At 41.6% G+C, this 17,810-nt stretch overlaps 1 protein-coding gene across 11 annotated transcripts in view; it reads left to right on the top strand.

Moving 5' to 3' along the window:
• The first annotated feature begins 2,224 nt into the window (after positions 1 to 2,224).
• EZH2 (enhancer of zeste 2 polycomb repressive complex 2 subunit) overlaps positions 2,225 to 17,810 on the top strand; it is a 52,540-nt gene continuing 36,954 nt past the window's right edge. For 4 of the 11 annotated variants that reach the window (XM_037386549.1, XM_037386548.1, XM_037386547.1 and 1 more), the window contains exons 1-2: positions 3,479 to 3,621; positions 4,261 to 4,326. In XM_037386549.1, coding sequence (XP_037242446.1) covers positions 4,289 to 4,326 — 38 coding nt within the window. In that variant the 5' untranslated portion in view covers positions 3,479 to 3,621; positions 4,261 to 4,288. Of the gene's footprint in view, positions 2,244 to 2,623; positions 2,655 to 3,477; positions 3,622 to 4,260; positions 4,327 to 16,133; positions 16,247 to 17,810 lie in introns of those variants that run through there. The other 7 variants (XM_037386546.1, XM_037386556.1, XM_037386545.1 and 4 more) reach the window with 6 other exon arrangements.

The raw sequence follows: 17,810 nt of genomic DNA, 5'->3' as shown, positions 1-17,810 counted from the left end.
AGATCTGGTCTGAACGTCTCTGCATAAAGCAGATCCTTGTTCAAATAGGTGTTCTTTAATCATAAAAATGCAGCAGAAACAGAAAACTCTTTGGGTGTTTTATGGTGTGAAAACAGAAAGTCTGTACGGAGCTGGTTTCAACATCAAACTGCCGTATGCAGAAAAAAACCCCCGACCAGCTGCTAAAATTCTGCTGGTTCTTTGAGACAGCCTGAACAACTGATCAGAAGATTGGTGCATGATGGAGTTCCTCACTTTAAAAGCCTAGAAGGGAGCCTTGGTGGAAAGGTTGTTTTGCTACAGTGCAAAGGAGAAAGAGTAACTCCATTCAAAATGTGTTTAATTTTCTAGTAAACATTGGTTTCAGGTATAATGGATGATAACCTTCTGGGCAAGAGAGAAAAACAAAGTTATCTGTGCTGAGGTCTAGTCGCAGGATAGGTTCTACAAGGCAGATTTTCCACCTTGTGACTGATTGTGCCTTACAGTAAGTTACCCTTTGCTTATTGAGTGATGATTATTCACACTTACTAAGACCAGATCCCATAAAGTGCAACTCTAACTCTCAAAATAAATTACAAATTCTAGGTTGAGAAGGGACTGGGGAGCCATTTTGGTGGTGGCAACCATCTTGGGGCAGAATTGATTCAAATAGCTGGATTTCCAGAAATTACTAATATTTTGCAAATGTGATAATTTTAAGATAATCTTTCCAACTGTCAGCCATTCCACTAGAATTAGAGGAAGGGTACAGCAATCTACCTATGACACGTAATCATAAGAGGAATAATTTCTGCCACACATTTTTTGCTCTTAACTCAGAAGACCTCAGAGATTTAGAAATAAAAGTGAGTAGTAGAAACCACTTTTCGAGGCCATGAGGTAAATTGAGAACATACAGCATAGGAATGCCCCCTCTTAAGATCTCATTGCAGGTTTAATATTCAATGAAGTTTGGAGGTTTTAAGTACTTACACATTTGACACATAAACCAACTGCATGATTTAGGAACGAGGTTTTGTTTGTGATTTAGTTCCCCTGCAGAAGACTTATCACTCAAGACCTGCTCATTTGCGGAGCTTTGACCCTGAAGATGCACCAATGTATTTGTGAGGAAGAGGGTTCCTGATACTTGGTAAAGAAAGATGAGGGGAATAGTCTGTGAAAACAAGGATGAGGCTCATGCTCCTGTGCACCTCAGAAGCGATGCTCAGTGCGGGATGCACAGGAAAGGGGTACGGTCCCAAGGGAAGGACAAAGTGGCTGTTAGGAAAGTTTTATCTTCACAGATTTATTTTTCACCACTGAAGATGACAAAGGCTAGAGTGACTGAAGAGGGGGAGTACAGAGGACTTTTAAAGGAGCAAGAATCCTCAAGGTTTAAACAGAACCTCTGCAACAAGTTTGATGCACGGGGCAACGGTTTAGAAACGGGGGAAAACAATAGCAATCTTAAGAGGCTGGAGACTGCACGTAACAAGCCACACGATCCAAGCCTGGTGTGGAGCAGACACCTTTGCCGCTGCTGTGATTTATTACCATTCCCACGACAGGGCAGGGCAGGATTGTGGCAGTGGAGAAACCACTGCTGGATGCAGAGCAACGAGGCAGGAAAAGCCGAGAGGAACACCGTGATGCACAAAAAAACAGGGCACCTGCCGGTGAAGTTTGCGTAAGCAAAGGTCAAACGCCCCGACGTGAGGCAGCCCCGGGCAGTGAGTCAGCCAGCCGGCGGGCCCGGGGAGCGGCAGGGGCGCCCGTGTGCCGGGGTGGGAGGGCGCAGGCCGCCCTCGCCTCAGCCCAGAGCCGGCCGCGACCCGCTGCGGCGCCGAGAGCCGGGCGGAGGGCGAGCCGCCTTGCCCGCCGGGGAAGCAACAGGCGGGGGGCGGCGGCTGAGGGGAGCGGCAACTGAGGGGAGCCGCGGCGGCGGCTGAGGGGGGCGGCGGCCGAGGGGAGCCGCTCCCCTCCCCTGCCCGCCGCCGCGGCGAGCCCCGCGCCTCTCGCCAGGGCTGCCCCTTCCCGCGCGCGCAGCGGCGGGACCGTTAAAACCGTTGCCGCTCCCACTTTCGAACTGATTCAAACTCGGCAGCGCCGAGCGGCGCGGCCCCTCCCCAGGCTGTGCCGCGCTCCCTCCCGGTGCCCGCCAATCCTCTCGCCTCCCTCCTTTCCCCTCCCTCTCCCCCCTCCACGTGAGGCGGCGGAGAGTCCCAAGCCTCCCCGACGCGGCGCCGGGCCCGGCCCCAGTGAGGGGGAGCTGGGGCGCGGCGGGCGCGGGGCTGGGGCCGGAACCGGGGGGCGGGAGGGGGAAGCGCGGAGCCCCCAGTCCCCCGCGGGCAGCGCGAGAACAAAGAGTTCTCCCACCCCTCTCTCCCCCCCCCGCACGTGGGGAGCGAGTGCCCGCCTCTCGCCCCGCCCCCCGCCGCGCCTGATTGGCGCGGGGGGGGCCCTGTCCGGGGGCCGTCCAATCGGGGCGGCGCTCGGCGCTCGCCAATGAGCGCGATGCCGATTGGGCCGCTGCGTTTGGCGCTCGGTCCGGGAGGGTGAATCCGGCAGCCGGAGGCTGAGGGGAGGGAGAGCGGCGCGGCGCGGAGCTGGCGGCGGCGGCAGCGGCGGGGCGGCGGCGACGGCGGCGCGAAGCCGGGGCAGGGGGGCGGGTGAGTGAGCGAGCGGGTGGCAGGGCGGGCGGCAGGGCGAGCGACACCTCGCGGGCTTGAGGCGTTGGCGCCGGGAGCGGCTATTTATAACCGGCTGTCTTTGTAATGGGGGAGGGGAGGAGGGGGTGGAAGGGGGGCGACGGCTCCCGGGGAGCAGCCGCCTCCCGTCCCCTTCCCGCGGGCGCGGCAGGGCCGCGGGGGTCCGGCGGCGGGTGGCGCTGGCGGCCCGACACGCGCGCTCCCGGCCGGTGACAGCTGGAGGGGAGAGACATGGAGTCTGAAGTGCCCTTTGTCTAAGTTGGCTCCGTCCAGCCCGGCCGGCGCTCCCCGTTCCGACCCCCGCCCGGCGGAGCGCAGCCCCGGGTTAGGGGGCGAGGTCGTCGCCCCCCTCCTTCGGGGGTGGGGGGCGGCGGGCGCGGGGCCCGCGGGGAAGACCCGGTGGTTTCGTTCCCCGCCTCCCCGGTCCTGCTGGCCTCATGCGGCGGCGGCTGCCGGGCACGGTTTGATTGCAGGGGCAGAGGGGAGGGCTGCGGGCGCCTCCCGCCCGCCGGCTGCCGTCTCGGAGCGCTCGGTGGAGAGATCCGCGGCACCCGGCGCTTCCCCCGCCGAGGCCGGGCTGCCGGCGGGCTGGGACGGCGCGGCTCCCGCGGCCGCCCGGAAGCGGGCGCTCGGCGGGGCGAGCTGGGCGGGGAGGCTGAGCACGCCCCGGGCCGCCACCGCACCCGCTGTCCTGCAAACCGGCTCCGGGCCGGAGCTCCCGCCCTGCCGCGCCTGGCCTTGCGGGGGGTGCTGGCTCGGGGAGGGGGTTTGCGGGGGGCGAGGGGGTGGATCGGTCTGGAGCCGTCTCCCTTCGGCCAACTTCCTAATCGTTAAGAGCACGGTGCGAGCTTGGACTGCTGGAGCGCCGCGAGAAAGTTCAGAGAGAGCTGGAAGTCCCGGGGTTTGGACCTGATGTCGCCGAGCTGGGGTATACAGAGCGCTCTCTAAAACTGGGGTGTCTGGGGAGGCGTGCTGGGGGGCACTGGGCAGCGCTGGCCCCGAGGAGCAGTACGGTTGGGTAAAGGTGGGAGAAATCGGTGTGTTGTGGCGTCACGCGTGTGTGTGTAACACCAACAGGTATTCATGGTGATTCAGGAATTGTTATTAGCAGACAAAAGGAAAGCAATCTGTGCATAGATGCAGCAGGAATGAGATAATAAACCCTGCACGTTACTCAAGATACTTATTCCTAACTTACAAAGCACTACCCTTATTCTCTTGGAGCTACAGAAAAGTTTTTTTTGTTTTTCTAACTAGGGAGCTGGAAGTTCAGATTCTTGGTCTCGTTAATAAGAAGCATGTAACAGTTTGAACAAAGCTGTTTAATTGTTGCAGGCTAGGTTCGTCTTTGTTTAAGTCTACCAACCGTAGTTTCAGTTCTCAGGAGTTTGGTTCTTACTAACACAGATTCCAGTGAAGAGTTTTTTTACCAGCATTTTCAGTGTAATCTTCACTTCTAAATTGGGATTTCCTCATAGATAGGTTGATCTTTTTTGTAGGGGTTGGCGCATTCAGGTTCTTTATATGAATTATAAAAATTAAAAGGTCGTTCTTTGTTTGTCCCCAGTGTCTATATCAAATTGAGAGTCCGGGGAATGTTTATTTGTGGTAACAATAAAGCATCTTCAGAAGGGTGAGTATTCCTTGTACGTAGTGTACTATAACTACTCTCACTTTAGATTATTAAAATGTGAATATTTAAGATCTGCAGAGTCTTTCAGAGAGCATGCTTCCAGTGTTTTAGGAGATACAACTCAAAAGTTTTGTGCAACATGTTGAGTGTTTTTAACTTTGAGAGCTAGTGAGTGCTTTATCAAGTACTGGCTTTAAGATCATTACATCAAAAATGTTACATTTCTTGTTGTGGCATTTAAAAAAAAAAGGGGGGGGGAATCTTTTTTTTTCATCCGTCTACATGATGAATGAAAGTAACAATTAAAGTTGAACAACCTGTGGAGAAATCTGTGACAGTAAAGTGTTGCATGAGATGCCAACAGCTATTTTCGTCTGGAACTTTGGAAGAATTCAAGATTCTAATCAAGGAAAAAAATTAGGGAAAAAAATATTTTTTCCAGAGATTTCTGTTTTAAATAAGTAGTTTCATCCTGAAAAGTGACAGACACTGAAAACTGGCATTGTCAAAAGGTCATACAGTGTCTTTGCTCAGTTTAGAGCTAAAGCAGTAGTGTGTAAACTTAGGCCAGAGACTTGAAATTCAAGCTCAATTTTTTTTTTCTGACTGTATTTTTCCCCCTCTTGCTAGAATTGCCAACAAGCTGAAATACGGTGATTTCGTCAAATAGATTTTTGTTTGTTCTGAAACATTGCAACATTCGTGGGTGAAATGTAAATATATTCCTGCACTTCTGCTTACCTGTAAAGAAACTTCAGCTTAGTGAGAAGGAAATTTTTGTACTGCATTATTGAACACGCTAACTATATTATATAGAGAGTGCAAGCTAACTGCCGCTTTCTGTAAAGCAGTTTATGTCAGAATAAAATACATCTAGCATGTAGTACAGTCCAACAGTGTTCCTAAAAAAGCTGATGCACTCTAAAATTCCTATCAAAATCAGTCAAAAAAAATCTGTTCTTGTCACTGCTCACAAGCAGATTCAGCTTCTTTAGCTGTATATATTGTATACATTTTAATAAGTTCATAGATAAAATGTTAAAATTGAACAACAGTTTTAGACAACAGTACTGTATGCATGTGAATGAACAGTGAGAGTTATTTTTTAAAATGGCTGCAATACTGACAGCAGGCATATTTAATAAATGTTTGCTTTACTTTGTATTTGAGCAAGTGCTGTGGGAAACTATTGTTGGCTGTCATCTGAAAGTTCTGTAACTCTACAGTCGGCTAAAATGCATCTGTAAGCGCCGACTTGAGAAGTATCAGTGAAAATTCAGGGGGAATAAAGTTTTCCTCAGCAGGGATGCTGAAAATCTCAGGAACAGGACCTAGTCTTTGCTAAGCAAGTAAGTTTACTAAGTCAAGTAGGTCATCTTTACAGATTTACCTATTCAAGCAAAATTTGGTTTACCAGATTTGTTAAAAAGTGGAGGAAATGGACGAGGCGCTGTATATATAAATTTTAAGGCTATGTTGAGGTGTTTGAATAATACTTACATTAAGAAACAAGCTCCCTGTTAACAGAAGCTGTAGGACAGTAATGGGAGGTTTATTTTAATGTTAAAACCGCTACTAGCCTTCTGCTCATACTGTGAGCAAGGTCCATGGAGAGCAGTGCTGGGCTCATTGAAATGGTGTCTGGTTGAAGACCGCATTTATGCTGTCTCTATCTCTAAATGTATAGATACATTCAGCACCTATGTATATGACTTGTACAACTGTTCTGGAATGACTAAGTCGATGTTCAAATGGATGAGTTACTCCAGTACGGACATATAAGTGATAACTTCAGTTAAGTGATTACGTCTATGAGGTGAGGCAAAGAAAAACCTTGTATAAAATGGATGCAAAACAGGGAGAGGTGCTTGGCAGGGGAATGATACATTGATTACAAGTTAGCAGAGTGCTTGGGTTTCTTTTTTAGCTCTGAGTATGTGGCCCCGGGGGTTCTGTTGACCTCAAGGTGAAAAGGAAAACAATGTACAGAATTATTAAATTGGTATTCTGTTCTCACAGAGATCGGTTAAAGATTTTGGGATGATGCTGTGTATGTCTGTTTATGGATGAGGTAAAACTGAAGAGTGAAATCTGTTGGAGGAAGGGAACAGGTTCTGTTGAGTTCCAAGCAAGAAACAGTGAAGTTTTCTAAAAAACAGTAGTAACAGTGCTGCTTTCTGTAACAGATAATTGTAGGTAGTTTGATAGTTATGGGCTTTTTCTAGTTATACACCTATATTTCTACTAAGATGTGTCACGCTGTTGTCTTGAGGTCTGGATCCTCAGTGAAAGTGAGAAAACCACCTCCAGTCTTGCAGTCAGAATATGTATTCTGAATTAAAAAGATAAAGTAACACTATTAAACTGTTGTAGAGGCAACTCTTAAGAAGAGTGAAAAGTATAATTTGCCTATTATATCGATAAATTAAGCTTCTTTAGAAATGGTAAAAAAGAAAGGAATCTTCAAATATATGACTATTTAACTGCAGACTTGTAAACTGGTCATCATGTAAAAAAAGAAAAAAATATTGGGAAAGAAGAGGATGTCTGTTAGTGTCCCTGCTGTGCCCAGGAAAAACTGAAAACGAACCAACACACACAAACACCCCACACACCCCTCAGATTAATGTGGGTCATGCCCTTATTTTAGGAATCTTTTGGCTACCTGGCTGAAGTCTGCATATAGTATTTTCCAATAATTGTGCCTCTGCTCAGTTTCTGAAAAATACTCTTGTCTTGGAACAATTTATAATGCATGCTATGCTTCCTTTCTAATGGTAAAATCAGTGGTACTTTTAAGGCGAGAAGGCCATTTGGAAATCTAGATAGATCCTGCACGTGTTCTGAATGCTCTGGATCAAAATAACAATGTAACGAGTGGATCAGCACAGAGTTGTCATTTGCTTGAAAACGTCATGTATTACTTCCAGAGCTTCTAATTTGGATATATACAATTTCATCAACAAGTGAGGTAAACCCAGTGCCTTACTGTGTCCAAATAGAGACTGCCTTGATACACAATTGCAGAACTTCAGAATTTACTATTAGTTTTCTTTTTATATGTATGCATATGGTGCCTGCTTAAACGATGTTGTATGTGTAATTATGCAAGCAAAGTAGTACAAATTGCAGTGCACATCCTAGGTTTTCTGAGGTGTGAACTGAAAATAAATCTGTACAGAAGAGTATGATTTCTTTATGCTTTTATATTATTTTTAAATCTAGAAATAGGCCCATTTCCCTTACCAGTTTTTGTTGTACCTTGCTCCTTCCCATTCTGCTTTTTACGTGGTTGGTTCAGGTTTTTTTTTTTCTGCCATGTATTCTATTTTTCACAGCTTGCATGTTCAGTTTAAATCCCAAAGCAGTTGGATCTAATTTAAAGAAACAAAAGTATTTGAAAGGAAGAAAACTCAAACCTTTAAACATATATAATTTTTATTTTTCTTTTTAATGTGAGCTGTTTCCTTTCCATGTTTCTTAGTGTGAGTGGATTTGGCAGGCTTTATATTTTTGGTGTGTAATTGTCTGATTTTATTTTTCACTATTAAGATAAAATATTCTAGAAATGGAATTCTAGAAACTGGAATTCAGTTTGCTGCTGCTGTCAGAAGTCAGGCAGATGTGTGTTACAGGTGCTTGATTTACCTGTGAAACTATACCATGACAAATGTATTAAAGTCATTAAGTTATTATTGTCTCTTTTTAATGATATGATTTATAACCAGGGTCAGTATATAATCTGTCTTTTGTGATAACTTCTTCTACCTATATGTTCACTAGTTTGTGTCATGTTTCTAGTGAGTATTTATTACTTGGGTCTTTAGTGCAAAGTTAAATCCACTGTTCAACCATTGGAAGAAGGATTGACATAGGTTGTTTTATTCTTAAAATAGTTTAACTGTTATTGGTGTGGAATCCATCATTGCTTTGAAACTGGGAGATGTAATTGGTCCCAAAGCCTTACTATTTGTAATTTTCTTCCTTACCCTGAGGGAGGTGATTTTTTTTCACTGGTGGGTGCTGGAGTTTTTTGGGGGGTGTGTTTGTTTGTTTTTTTCCCTTGTGCTTGGGATTTTGTTTTGTGTTGTTTTTTTTTCCAAGATAAACTGTTTCTTATTAATTTTCTCCATTAAATCAAGCTTCTAGAAAAGTAGTCTCTCTGTTTTTTCCCTTTATAAGCAATGCTTAATCTAATGTGCTGTTGGATTAATCCCCATATACCTTATAGAAGAGTAATGCCATACATTAGACCCAATTATTTTCAGGACTTTAAAATGAGAGTTGTGTAAATAACTCTTATGGTTGTTTTAATCATTTGAAGCTTGTCTTAGAATTTTTCAGATGGCTGGCAAAATACTAGATCAGCTCCAAAATTTGCCAGACTGTTCTAGAATAAATTTACATACATGGAAGTGTAACGTCTTTGAAAGTTTAGAGTATTTGCCTATGCAGGGGAAGAAGTTAGCTATTAAACTAAACTGTTGTGTGGCAGGGTTTTTGTAGTATGGAGTGTGTGGTTTTTTTGTGTGTGTGGATTGAGCTGAAGAACCTGTGGCTATTTTAGCGTTTTTAGAGTAAAAAAGGTGTGTCCACAAAACAAGTTTGGGTGGAATAGTCTGCACTTCATATTCACACCCTAAATTTTTGCCTGTGGAGACATGCCTTAAGTGCTCCCAGCAAATGTTACCTTTTCTGCCAGACTTATCCAGGATATCAAAAAGCTGAATATTAAGAGATGGAGGTGTTAGGCAACAGAGGCTATTTGGAATGTGTGTGGGAGTCATCTGACTCCTCTGGGCATCTGTGAATGAGTGTTAAGGGAGAAATTTGGAGGTATGCATTTGAACAACTCAGAGGTGCTGTTCGAGTTTTATGTGTAAAACATAACTTTCTCCTGACAAGTAGCCAGGCTTGGTCTTATGTAAGGAGTGTGGGATGGTTTTAATGTGACTTGTAAAAATCATGATCAAAATTAGGCCTGATACTTTTTGTTGCTTTTGTGCTGTTCTTAGATTTAAAATGTTTTACTTTGTTTTTGATCCATATAGTCTTACTCATGCATGCAAATATAGTTAAAAGTATTTATACATGCAGATACCCAAATAGAAGGTAAAAAACTTGCATTACCCTGCTGCACAGTGTTTTGCTGATGTTGCCCAAACTGAGGAAAGATGTCAGTTGACTTCAGTTAGTGCAGATTTTGGATTGATCTTAAATATAAAGTATCTGGTTATGACTTCCCCATTCTCTCTTTCCCCTTTTCCCCACCCAGGTTGGGGGCAGGGGGGAGATAGTACTTGAACTTGTTATTTTTATTTCCAAAACAGTATTTTTCTAAAAGTATCAAATGTTGAAATGTTCTGGAAGAAAGCAATAACATAGTGAATTTAGAAAATTTTGCTTTGAAATAGTTAGTGTTACTCCTTACATGTTATTCAGTAATGATTTTATGTCTCTTCTTGTTTCTCTAAATTCTGAGGCTGTAGGGATACAGAGAAGGAACTTAATTTTTGAAAGGAAGAGGAATACTTTTGAAGGTTGCAGGCTTGCATATGCAGACTGATTGGACACACTAGTAAGGATTTGTCTTTTTCTTTTAAGGGCTGTCTGAAAGGTGCTACATTACTTTTTTTGTTCTACTCTTGTATTTGCTTAAGGAAATGTATTGAAAACCCAATTATTTGTATGGGAATCTTACTTTGTTATTAACAGACATAATTTTTTTTTCTCTACTGAAGAGAATGAGACTGAGAAGTACCCATACCGTTGTTTCTTGAGGAGTAAATGTTCTAAATGAAGCACTCCAACAAAATAAATCTAAAGGCAGTGTACTATTAGGAAAAAAGAAGTCATCAAACTGATGTCCTCCTTTTTGGCTGTTAGAAAATCTGAAATAAGCTTGTTTTCTAGAACTGTCATGTTGTTGGATCTTACTCAGGTATTCATGTTTAATCAACCTATACTCAGTGCCTAAAACTTTTAAAATGATTGGGAGAATTAGTCAAGACTAGGTGAGTTCTTGCCATTTTTTCCTTCTTCCTTTTTATTGTTTAAATTTTTGAAGCAATTGATTTATTATTTATTTTTTAAAGATATTTAGAACCACAGACAATTTTGGCTGTATCTTTGGAAGTACTTCTGGAAGGTCTGAGTTACTTAAAAATTCTGAGTTGCAAAATTTTTAACATCCTGGCAGATAGGGTAGGGGATGTTGATTATCTGATAGTTGCTTTGTTTTGATAGTTTTCTAACACCCCCCACCCCCCCTCCGCCCCCCCCCCACCCCACCCCAAAAAAAAGAAAATCCAACGTAAAACTAGTAAGAAGATAAATTCAGATTCCTCATGTTTTTCAAGGAAGGAAAAGGGGAGTGATGGAACATTTCCTCCTCTTTAATATCCAAGAGCTACTTGACTCCTAATTCTTCCCTTTCTTTCCTCCTTGTCCTTGGTAAAGAGTTGGAGTTTCTAGCGTTTGCCTGGTCAGTTTATAATGGTGGTAAAACTCCGTATAAGAATATTCAAGCAATACAGTGCTAAACTATCTATATGAATGAACTGTTAGGGGAGAAAGCAAGAAATAAAATAGCATGGGAGGCAAGTTCTTTTATTTTTTTTAAATCAGATGGGGGGGAGCATGATTGAAGAAGAAAAAAAGTGAGTTCTGTGAGCCCTAGAGTTGACTTGCTTCTGTTCTGTCTTGTGTGTCAGTAACTGAACTGCTTTGATTTACTATGTGAGGTGAGCATTCCAAGTAATAAGTTGTATGAGTTTCAGTATGAACTGAACGCATCCAGAAATTGGTCTGCAGGCTTAGGCATTTAGTAGTCTCACAAGAAGCTGAAAATTGAATGTCTAAGGCCATAGCTCACAGTGTGTTTAGATGGGAACAGAGTGGCTGGATGCTCACTTTTCTTCAGTCAAAAGTAGCAAGGTATTTTCAGCCAGAGAACTTCCTCGCGTCTGTCAGTATCTGACTGCAAAAATGCTCATGCTGGCAGGAGGGAAATGACAGCACAGGTGCAGGAAGAAGTGGCAGGTAAAATTGCTTCTTTTTGCAGCAATGCCAGTGTAAAGTAGGGGTGATGCTTGAAAATCAAAGCTGTCTGGTCCTCCATACAGTTTTTGCCTGGTATGTTTGGGCAGTAATGAGAAACTGTGTTTGAGAGATTCATTTAACTTTTAAAAACAGATTGCAAACAATAATTGATGAAGGAAGGTAGATATTGTCATCAAGGTAAGCAGAAGTCGGGAGTTAAGTATAGGGAGGGAAAACAGGGATTTCTACCAAATCTGGAAATTGGGCTGAAGGTTAGAATTTCTAATACCTAAGGTAGGAGCATTCCCTAGCAACATCTAGACATACAATGCAGGATTGTAGCTACTGTAAAGTGGTGTATGTAATTATGTTACGTACTGGAGCAGAGAGCAGGTATGGAGTGAGTCTTCTGAATTGTGGTTAGCTGCAGTGCATTGCTTGTGTAGGGATCTGCTGCTATCTGTTGATATATCAGTGTCTGCAGCCTGAAGTGATGTTTCTCCCTAGTAATTAGTTTTGGTTTTCATGACTTCCCTGATTATTTATTTATTCATTATTTTTTTCTCTAAAATGTGAATTCACACTGCAGCATTTCATTAATGCCAGGGTATTTGCAGTCCTTCATGAAACCGTTGCAGAAAGCATACATAACTTGGTGACACAGTCACGTCACATTTGACTTACGTCTGCCATTTGCATCAAAAGTTACTGTAGAGGATGTATGCAGAAGGATGCATCAGCCTTGTTGTCACAGGAAAGCTAAAAATCAGCCATTTAGAGGAAATTCTGATTACATTGATTAGCTCCGATACAAGCTATTGCCTATGTTTATAATAATAAGTAACCATTCCAACTAGTTTTAGTTTGGGGAATAATACTGCAAATAAAAATATAGGCATTACAGTTAATAAGTTAGTTTGGTAGTAGTACTGCTGCTACAAGTAAGAAGTTTGATTAGATTAAGTATGCCATGAAAATGTACTCTTAGTTGACTGATAGCCGTACATACACTGTAAGAGAAAAGGTGTCTGTTATAAACACAGTAACTGTACACATCTTGGTCAGGGTAGTGTGTGATGACCAAGTGTGAATTTGCCACAAAATGATGATTTATTTTTTTTAATCCTCTTTTGAAAGAAGCTGTAAATCTTACTCAAAAGATACAAAAAAGCATCTCTGTAATCTTGATTATCCTGAAGGATCATTTGGGAGCTATTAATTAAGGAGCTTCTGGGGTAGTAAAAAGGCCCAAAAACATTATACTTGGGGAGAAATAATTGAGAAGGAACATCTTTTGAGTTGTGGGGAAGTAGGTCATAGAGTAGTTGCTTATTGTGAATGTGTATGGCTCGACTTACTTGTTAATATGTTTACTTGTTAATATGTTTTAAAAAATTTAAACAATGTGTTTAAAATTCATTTAAAAAAATCAAAAAAAGTGAAATTGAAGTCAGGGTGGGTGGGTGGGTGGGGATACCCACCAAAAAAACCCAAACCCAAGAAACCATTTAATGTTCCAGGGTGTATCTCAGGCTTCTGATCTTAAGCACACCAAATGCAAGGTAAGGCTGTAGTCACTTAAAGGATAGAAGATAGAAGTAAAAGGTCTGAAGAGTGAAATTTCAAAGGCACAAAGATTGGACTGTAAAAGAAGCGGAACCCTATTAGGATAAGAAGACAACTTATTGGAAAAACAGTTCCTTCATATTTGTTTTTTGGTTGTTTTTTTTTTTTTTAAATTTTAAACATAATGGTAAGTTTAGGGAGAGTATGTAGCACTTGTTAGACTACATTCTTAATTAGTGAAGACCTTTCTGATCTGGCTTTTTTAAATTATGATTTCTAAGAGGTAGAACTGAGGGCTCCAACTATACTGTTAAGCAGACAAGGCCTCTTTCAAATGAATAAACACACAGAATAGTAGTGGAAAGGAGTGTGTGAACTAAGTAGTTGATGGAGATGTTAAAGGACACTGTAATATAGCAAATGTTTCTACTGATTAGAACAATCAATGATTACACACCAAACTGAAGAGTTCAGCCTGATTAAGCTCTTAAGCATTTTAATTCACAAATTATTGTTCCCTTAAAATAATTCCCAAATTGTACCTGTAGCTGATTGAAATACCAAGAGTTTTAGAATGCAGTGGTGGTTGTTTTCATGTGCTGAAATATTAAACTGGAATTTCAAAGGCAAGCAAACTCCATAGCATCACCTTTAAAAATAATGTGGTCCTTGGTTTTGAGATGGTGGGCCCAGTTCAGAGTTGTATTGAACTGTAGAATAGTTTAGGTTGCAGGTACATCTAGAGGTCATCTGATCCAGTGTCCCACTCGGGCAAGGCCAACGTTGAAATTGTCTTTTCCAGACCACTCCTAAAATGTTTCAAGAATGGAGATTCTAGCACCTCTCTGCTTAATGTGTTCCTATACTGGACTGCACTCACCGTGAAGAATTTTCTCCCTCTGTCTTGTCTGTTGCCTTCTTGCACTTTTATTTAGCATAGATTAGCATGTCTCAGTAGAGGGGCTGGAATAGTGCTCAGCTTCTGTGATCAGCCAGGTTTAGCACTGATTTGTGTAAGAAAGCACGCTGTTAAGGAAATTAATTCTTTTATGTATTGTTTGAAATTCTTGAAGCGATTCGTCCAATTTTGATGAAGGCTAGAAACAGGCAAAAACATGATATATTGTAAAGAGTCTGTTTAGGAGTTTGGGAGCCTACATGCCATATTCTTAAATAATTTTGTTAAGAATAAATAGAATGTGCCTTGAAGCCTTAGACTTGTACTAATGCCTTAGACTTGTACTAATGATAGGAAATGGAAAATAACCATTGTTAACCATTGATTTGAATATATGCAGTTGTTGTGAATGGCTGTAGCGGGATGTGTGAGGCAGAACTGAATTGAACAAACCTATGGTAGCTCTTCATGTGTTGCAGAGATCTATATTTGTCTTGCACTGGCAATTAACGTAGACAAGTTAGAGATGGTTGCTGCTGTTTTGCCACTCACATCTTTTCAGAGCAATCTTCAGTTGATCTAGAGATAGCAGGAAATACGCGTCTTGAAAGCTACTTGTACAGAAGTAGTTTCCCACATTAACTGCTTTGATTGTGCAAAGTCTTGTAAAAAAAAATACACTGTGTGAATAGTATGTTTTACATGGTATGGAAATGTCTAGTGTAAATGGATGGTATGCTCTAATGGTTTGCTGACATTGACAGGGAAAGGCTTTGATCCTTTCCCTTGACCCTTGTTGTATGCTTCCTCTCCTTCCCTGCCAGTTTGGGTACTTACCAGGCCAGCATGAGCAATTTTGGTCCAGTTAGGGAACTCCTTATTTTGAGTACAGAAAAGATCTGATTTGATGTAACTGATCACATTTGCAATGCAAATTCTATCAGAGATGCTGAAGTAGTGCAGACAGACAATGAAGAGAGGAAACAAATGTCGTTTTAAGGTTCCACTTTCTTTTGCAGTCCTAGTTGAGAAGTACGGTAGGATGTATTTCTTGTCAACTTCCAAAAGCAAATAGGCATGTAAATGTGTTGCACGGTTTTGGTTAAGCTGAAATGTTCTTCAAAGTTAAGTTCTGTTAAGTAACTGTTAATACACAGTAACCATTGATTATGTTAGGGAGGAGAGAGAGCACTGACCTTGAACTTGACAACTCTGTTCCAGTGGAGGCAAAATGTTTAAGTTGTTGGTACATAAACAACACCCCCACGCCCCCCCAATATCGTAGTGACAGCTGAGTACTTTTGAAGGGATTCCACTAACTGAAATGTATTCAGTGTTGCAAATAGTAATTTCAGGTAACTTAACTATCATGATAGAAGGAGTTTAATTGTGATGTGACTGCTCATAATAAAGGCATGCCCGTTATTATAGCAGCAGGCCACCTGCTTTTGGTGCTGCCATACTGTCTTGAAAACCTACAGTCATCATCAGTCTGTATTGGTGTTAGGGCTGACAGTAAAAGGTCTTGGATGTGGTCATTACCTACGCTGTACAGAGGCTTTTAATTCTACTTGCAAGTGAGGGGTTTTCTGCTAACTTGAGAGGGAGGAAGAGGTAGTATTACAAGATTTGAACATTTGCTTTCATACACAGACATTACTCCTCGATTTGGGGTTATGGCATTGGTACATCTGAGGATGTTAATAGTTCTCCTCCTTACATGAAGTTTGTTCAAATTAATACTTTTGTCTTTGGCAATAGCTTGAATAATGGTTTCTATCTCTAGAGTAATCAAAAACATTCTTGTAGAACATGGAATCTCATTAGAGTACATCACAAGTGTTTTTCTTAACCTACATCATCCACAGCCTCTGAAGCCTGTCCGAGTGCAGAAGAACAGATGATTTGTTTGGAGTTACTTGCTCAGATCAGTTCGTGAACTTACCAGTTTCTTTTGGATACTGTCAGAGCCCAATAGAGGTTAAACTTTTGTAGGCCAATACAAGCCTGTTGGCATTTTTCTGCCCAAAGAGTGGTACAGCTGGCATGGATGGCTTAGTAAATGTTTCCTGTTTCTAGTTGTTAAAAATAATATTTCTATATTGGTAAAACGGAGTAAACCCTCTTGTTTTGGCCCCAGTGTTGCCACGCCTTCACTTGTGCTGATTCAAGAATTCATGTGGCTGCTGAGCAAACCAGCTTGTGGAGCTGATTTTGTTGAAAAATTGTATTTAAGAACCAAGCGTGTTTATTTTCTGGGCTGTTCAGAATTTTTTTTAATTTTTTTTTTCCCCTGACCTAGTTTGATTAACAGAATCGTAAGCACTTAAGCTCTCACGGTAGAGAAGACTGAGTAGAGGTGGAAAGGAGTGACCAGGGGCCACTGATGCAGCAAACAGATGATCTCTTTCCCAGGTAAAACTGACACTAAATTTGAGGAAGGTAGTTGAACTGATGGTAGCATTTGATGTAAGCTCTCTCTAAATGCAAACATCCTTTATTGATTCAGTACTTCAGCATATGGAATAACAACATGAAGCAAATTTTAAAGCATAGATAAGTATTTTTAGGTATTTCTAGATTAAAAATAGGTTAAGCTGCGCTAAGCTTAAAATACCACATTTCTGTAATATAGAATCGTAAAAAACACACTACAGTTTACTCCCATCTATTTCTCTGTGACTAATTCTGTAAAAGAGTAAACGTGCTGTAGTTGTTTTTGTAGTGAAATATTAATAATAAACTGTGTAATCTTTCCTTACTTGTGTTTCAGAGCTAGAGATTTTTCTTAGTCGGTCTGGTTTGGCATCTGAAACCCCAGTCTGACAGTGGCCTTGAGAATATTTTTCTTCTCATGGAAATGAGAATGTTTTATTTTACATAGATAAGTTCGAAAGAAAACCATGTTTTGCTTTAGAAAGTCCAGAAAGCAGAGTAGCAATCAACTACAAAACTTCTGGGCATTTTTTGTGTGTCTGCTGATAGGACAGGTAAAAAGCCATTTGAGGTGCTGGGAGTGTCATTCTTCCCCCCGCCCCTGCAGCTTGCATAACTTAATGTGGAAATAGCAGCTGTGAAAATTACAGCAGTGAACAATTTTTCTTACTTAGCCCAAGAGAGTAATACTGTTTTTGACCATAGTTTTTTTATGAATCTCTTTGTGCTGTTAACATTTTGGTATAAATGAAGGAGACAGATTATAGCATTAATTCATAATTAACTTTCAAGTCAGTTTTTTTGAAGGCTGGCAATAGGTATGTGTTTTATTGATAGTTTATTTTCAAGTGCTTGATAATTGTAGTAAGAATCTACTGGAAACTGCTTATTCTGGAGGGGTTTAGGATAGGTTCATAGAGAACATTGTTGTTTTGCATTTAGGGTGCAGGAAGTAGAATAAAAGTAAATTTCAAAGAGTTTCTGAGTAATAAAGTTTAGTTTAACGTAGCTGAAAACTACTTAGCTGCTTGGTTAACAATCATTTTGTTGTATTGTGCTGTGTAAAATCCCATAACATAGAAGATCATTTGGGTTTTTTAATGAGGTGGGTTTGGAAAGTTAAGAACTCCACATCTAAGCTTTAATGCATTGATTTTTTGATACTTGAAAGGTGTTATCTTTTTTTGTTTTCTAGCAAGTATTGAATTTTTTTGCAGGCTTATGGAAAAATCTTGTTAATCCCTTCTGTTGGTAAAAATCTGCTTTTTGAATTGAACATGAAAGTTGTTCTAAATTCTACTGCCCAAGCAAAAATCTTTTTAGTTTGAGAAAAAACATAGAAGGGTGTGGTGGGGTTGGATGATGGTGGTTGTTGTTGTTGCTTTATTTTAAACAAAACCCCAGGTTTTGTAGATGCTTGAAGAAGTTCAATGATTATTTCAGCTAGGGTTTAATGTACAATTTTTTCATTAGTAGGATTGCATATGCTTAGACTGAGAGTTACGTATACTGTCTGTATCTGGTAACAGCTTACAGTTAAAGA

This window comes from Falco rusticolus, chromosome 4, assembly GCF_015220075.1.
Source record: "Falco rusticolus isolate bFalRus1 chromosome 4, bFalRus1.pri, whole genome shotgun sequence".
NCBI lineage: Eukaryota > Metazoa > Chordata > Aves > Falconiformes > Falconidae > Falco > Falco rusticolus.
This window is presented reverse-complemented; position numbering and strand designations above follow the sequence as displayed.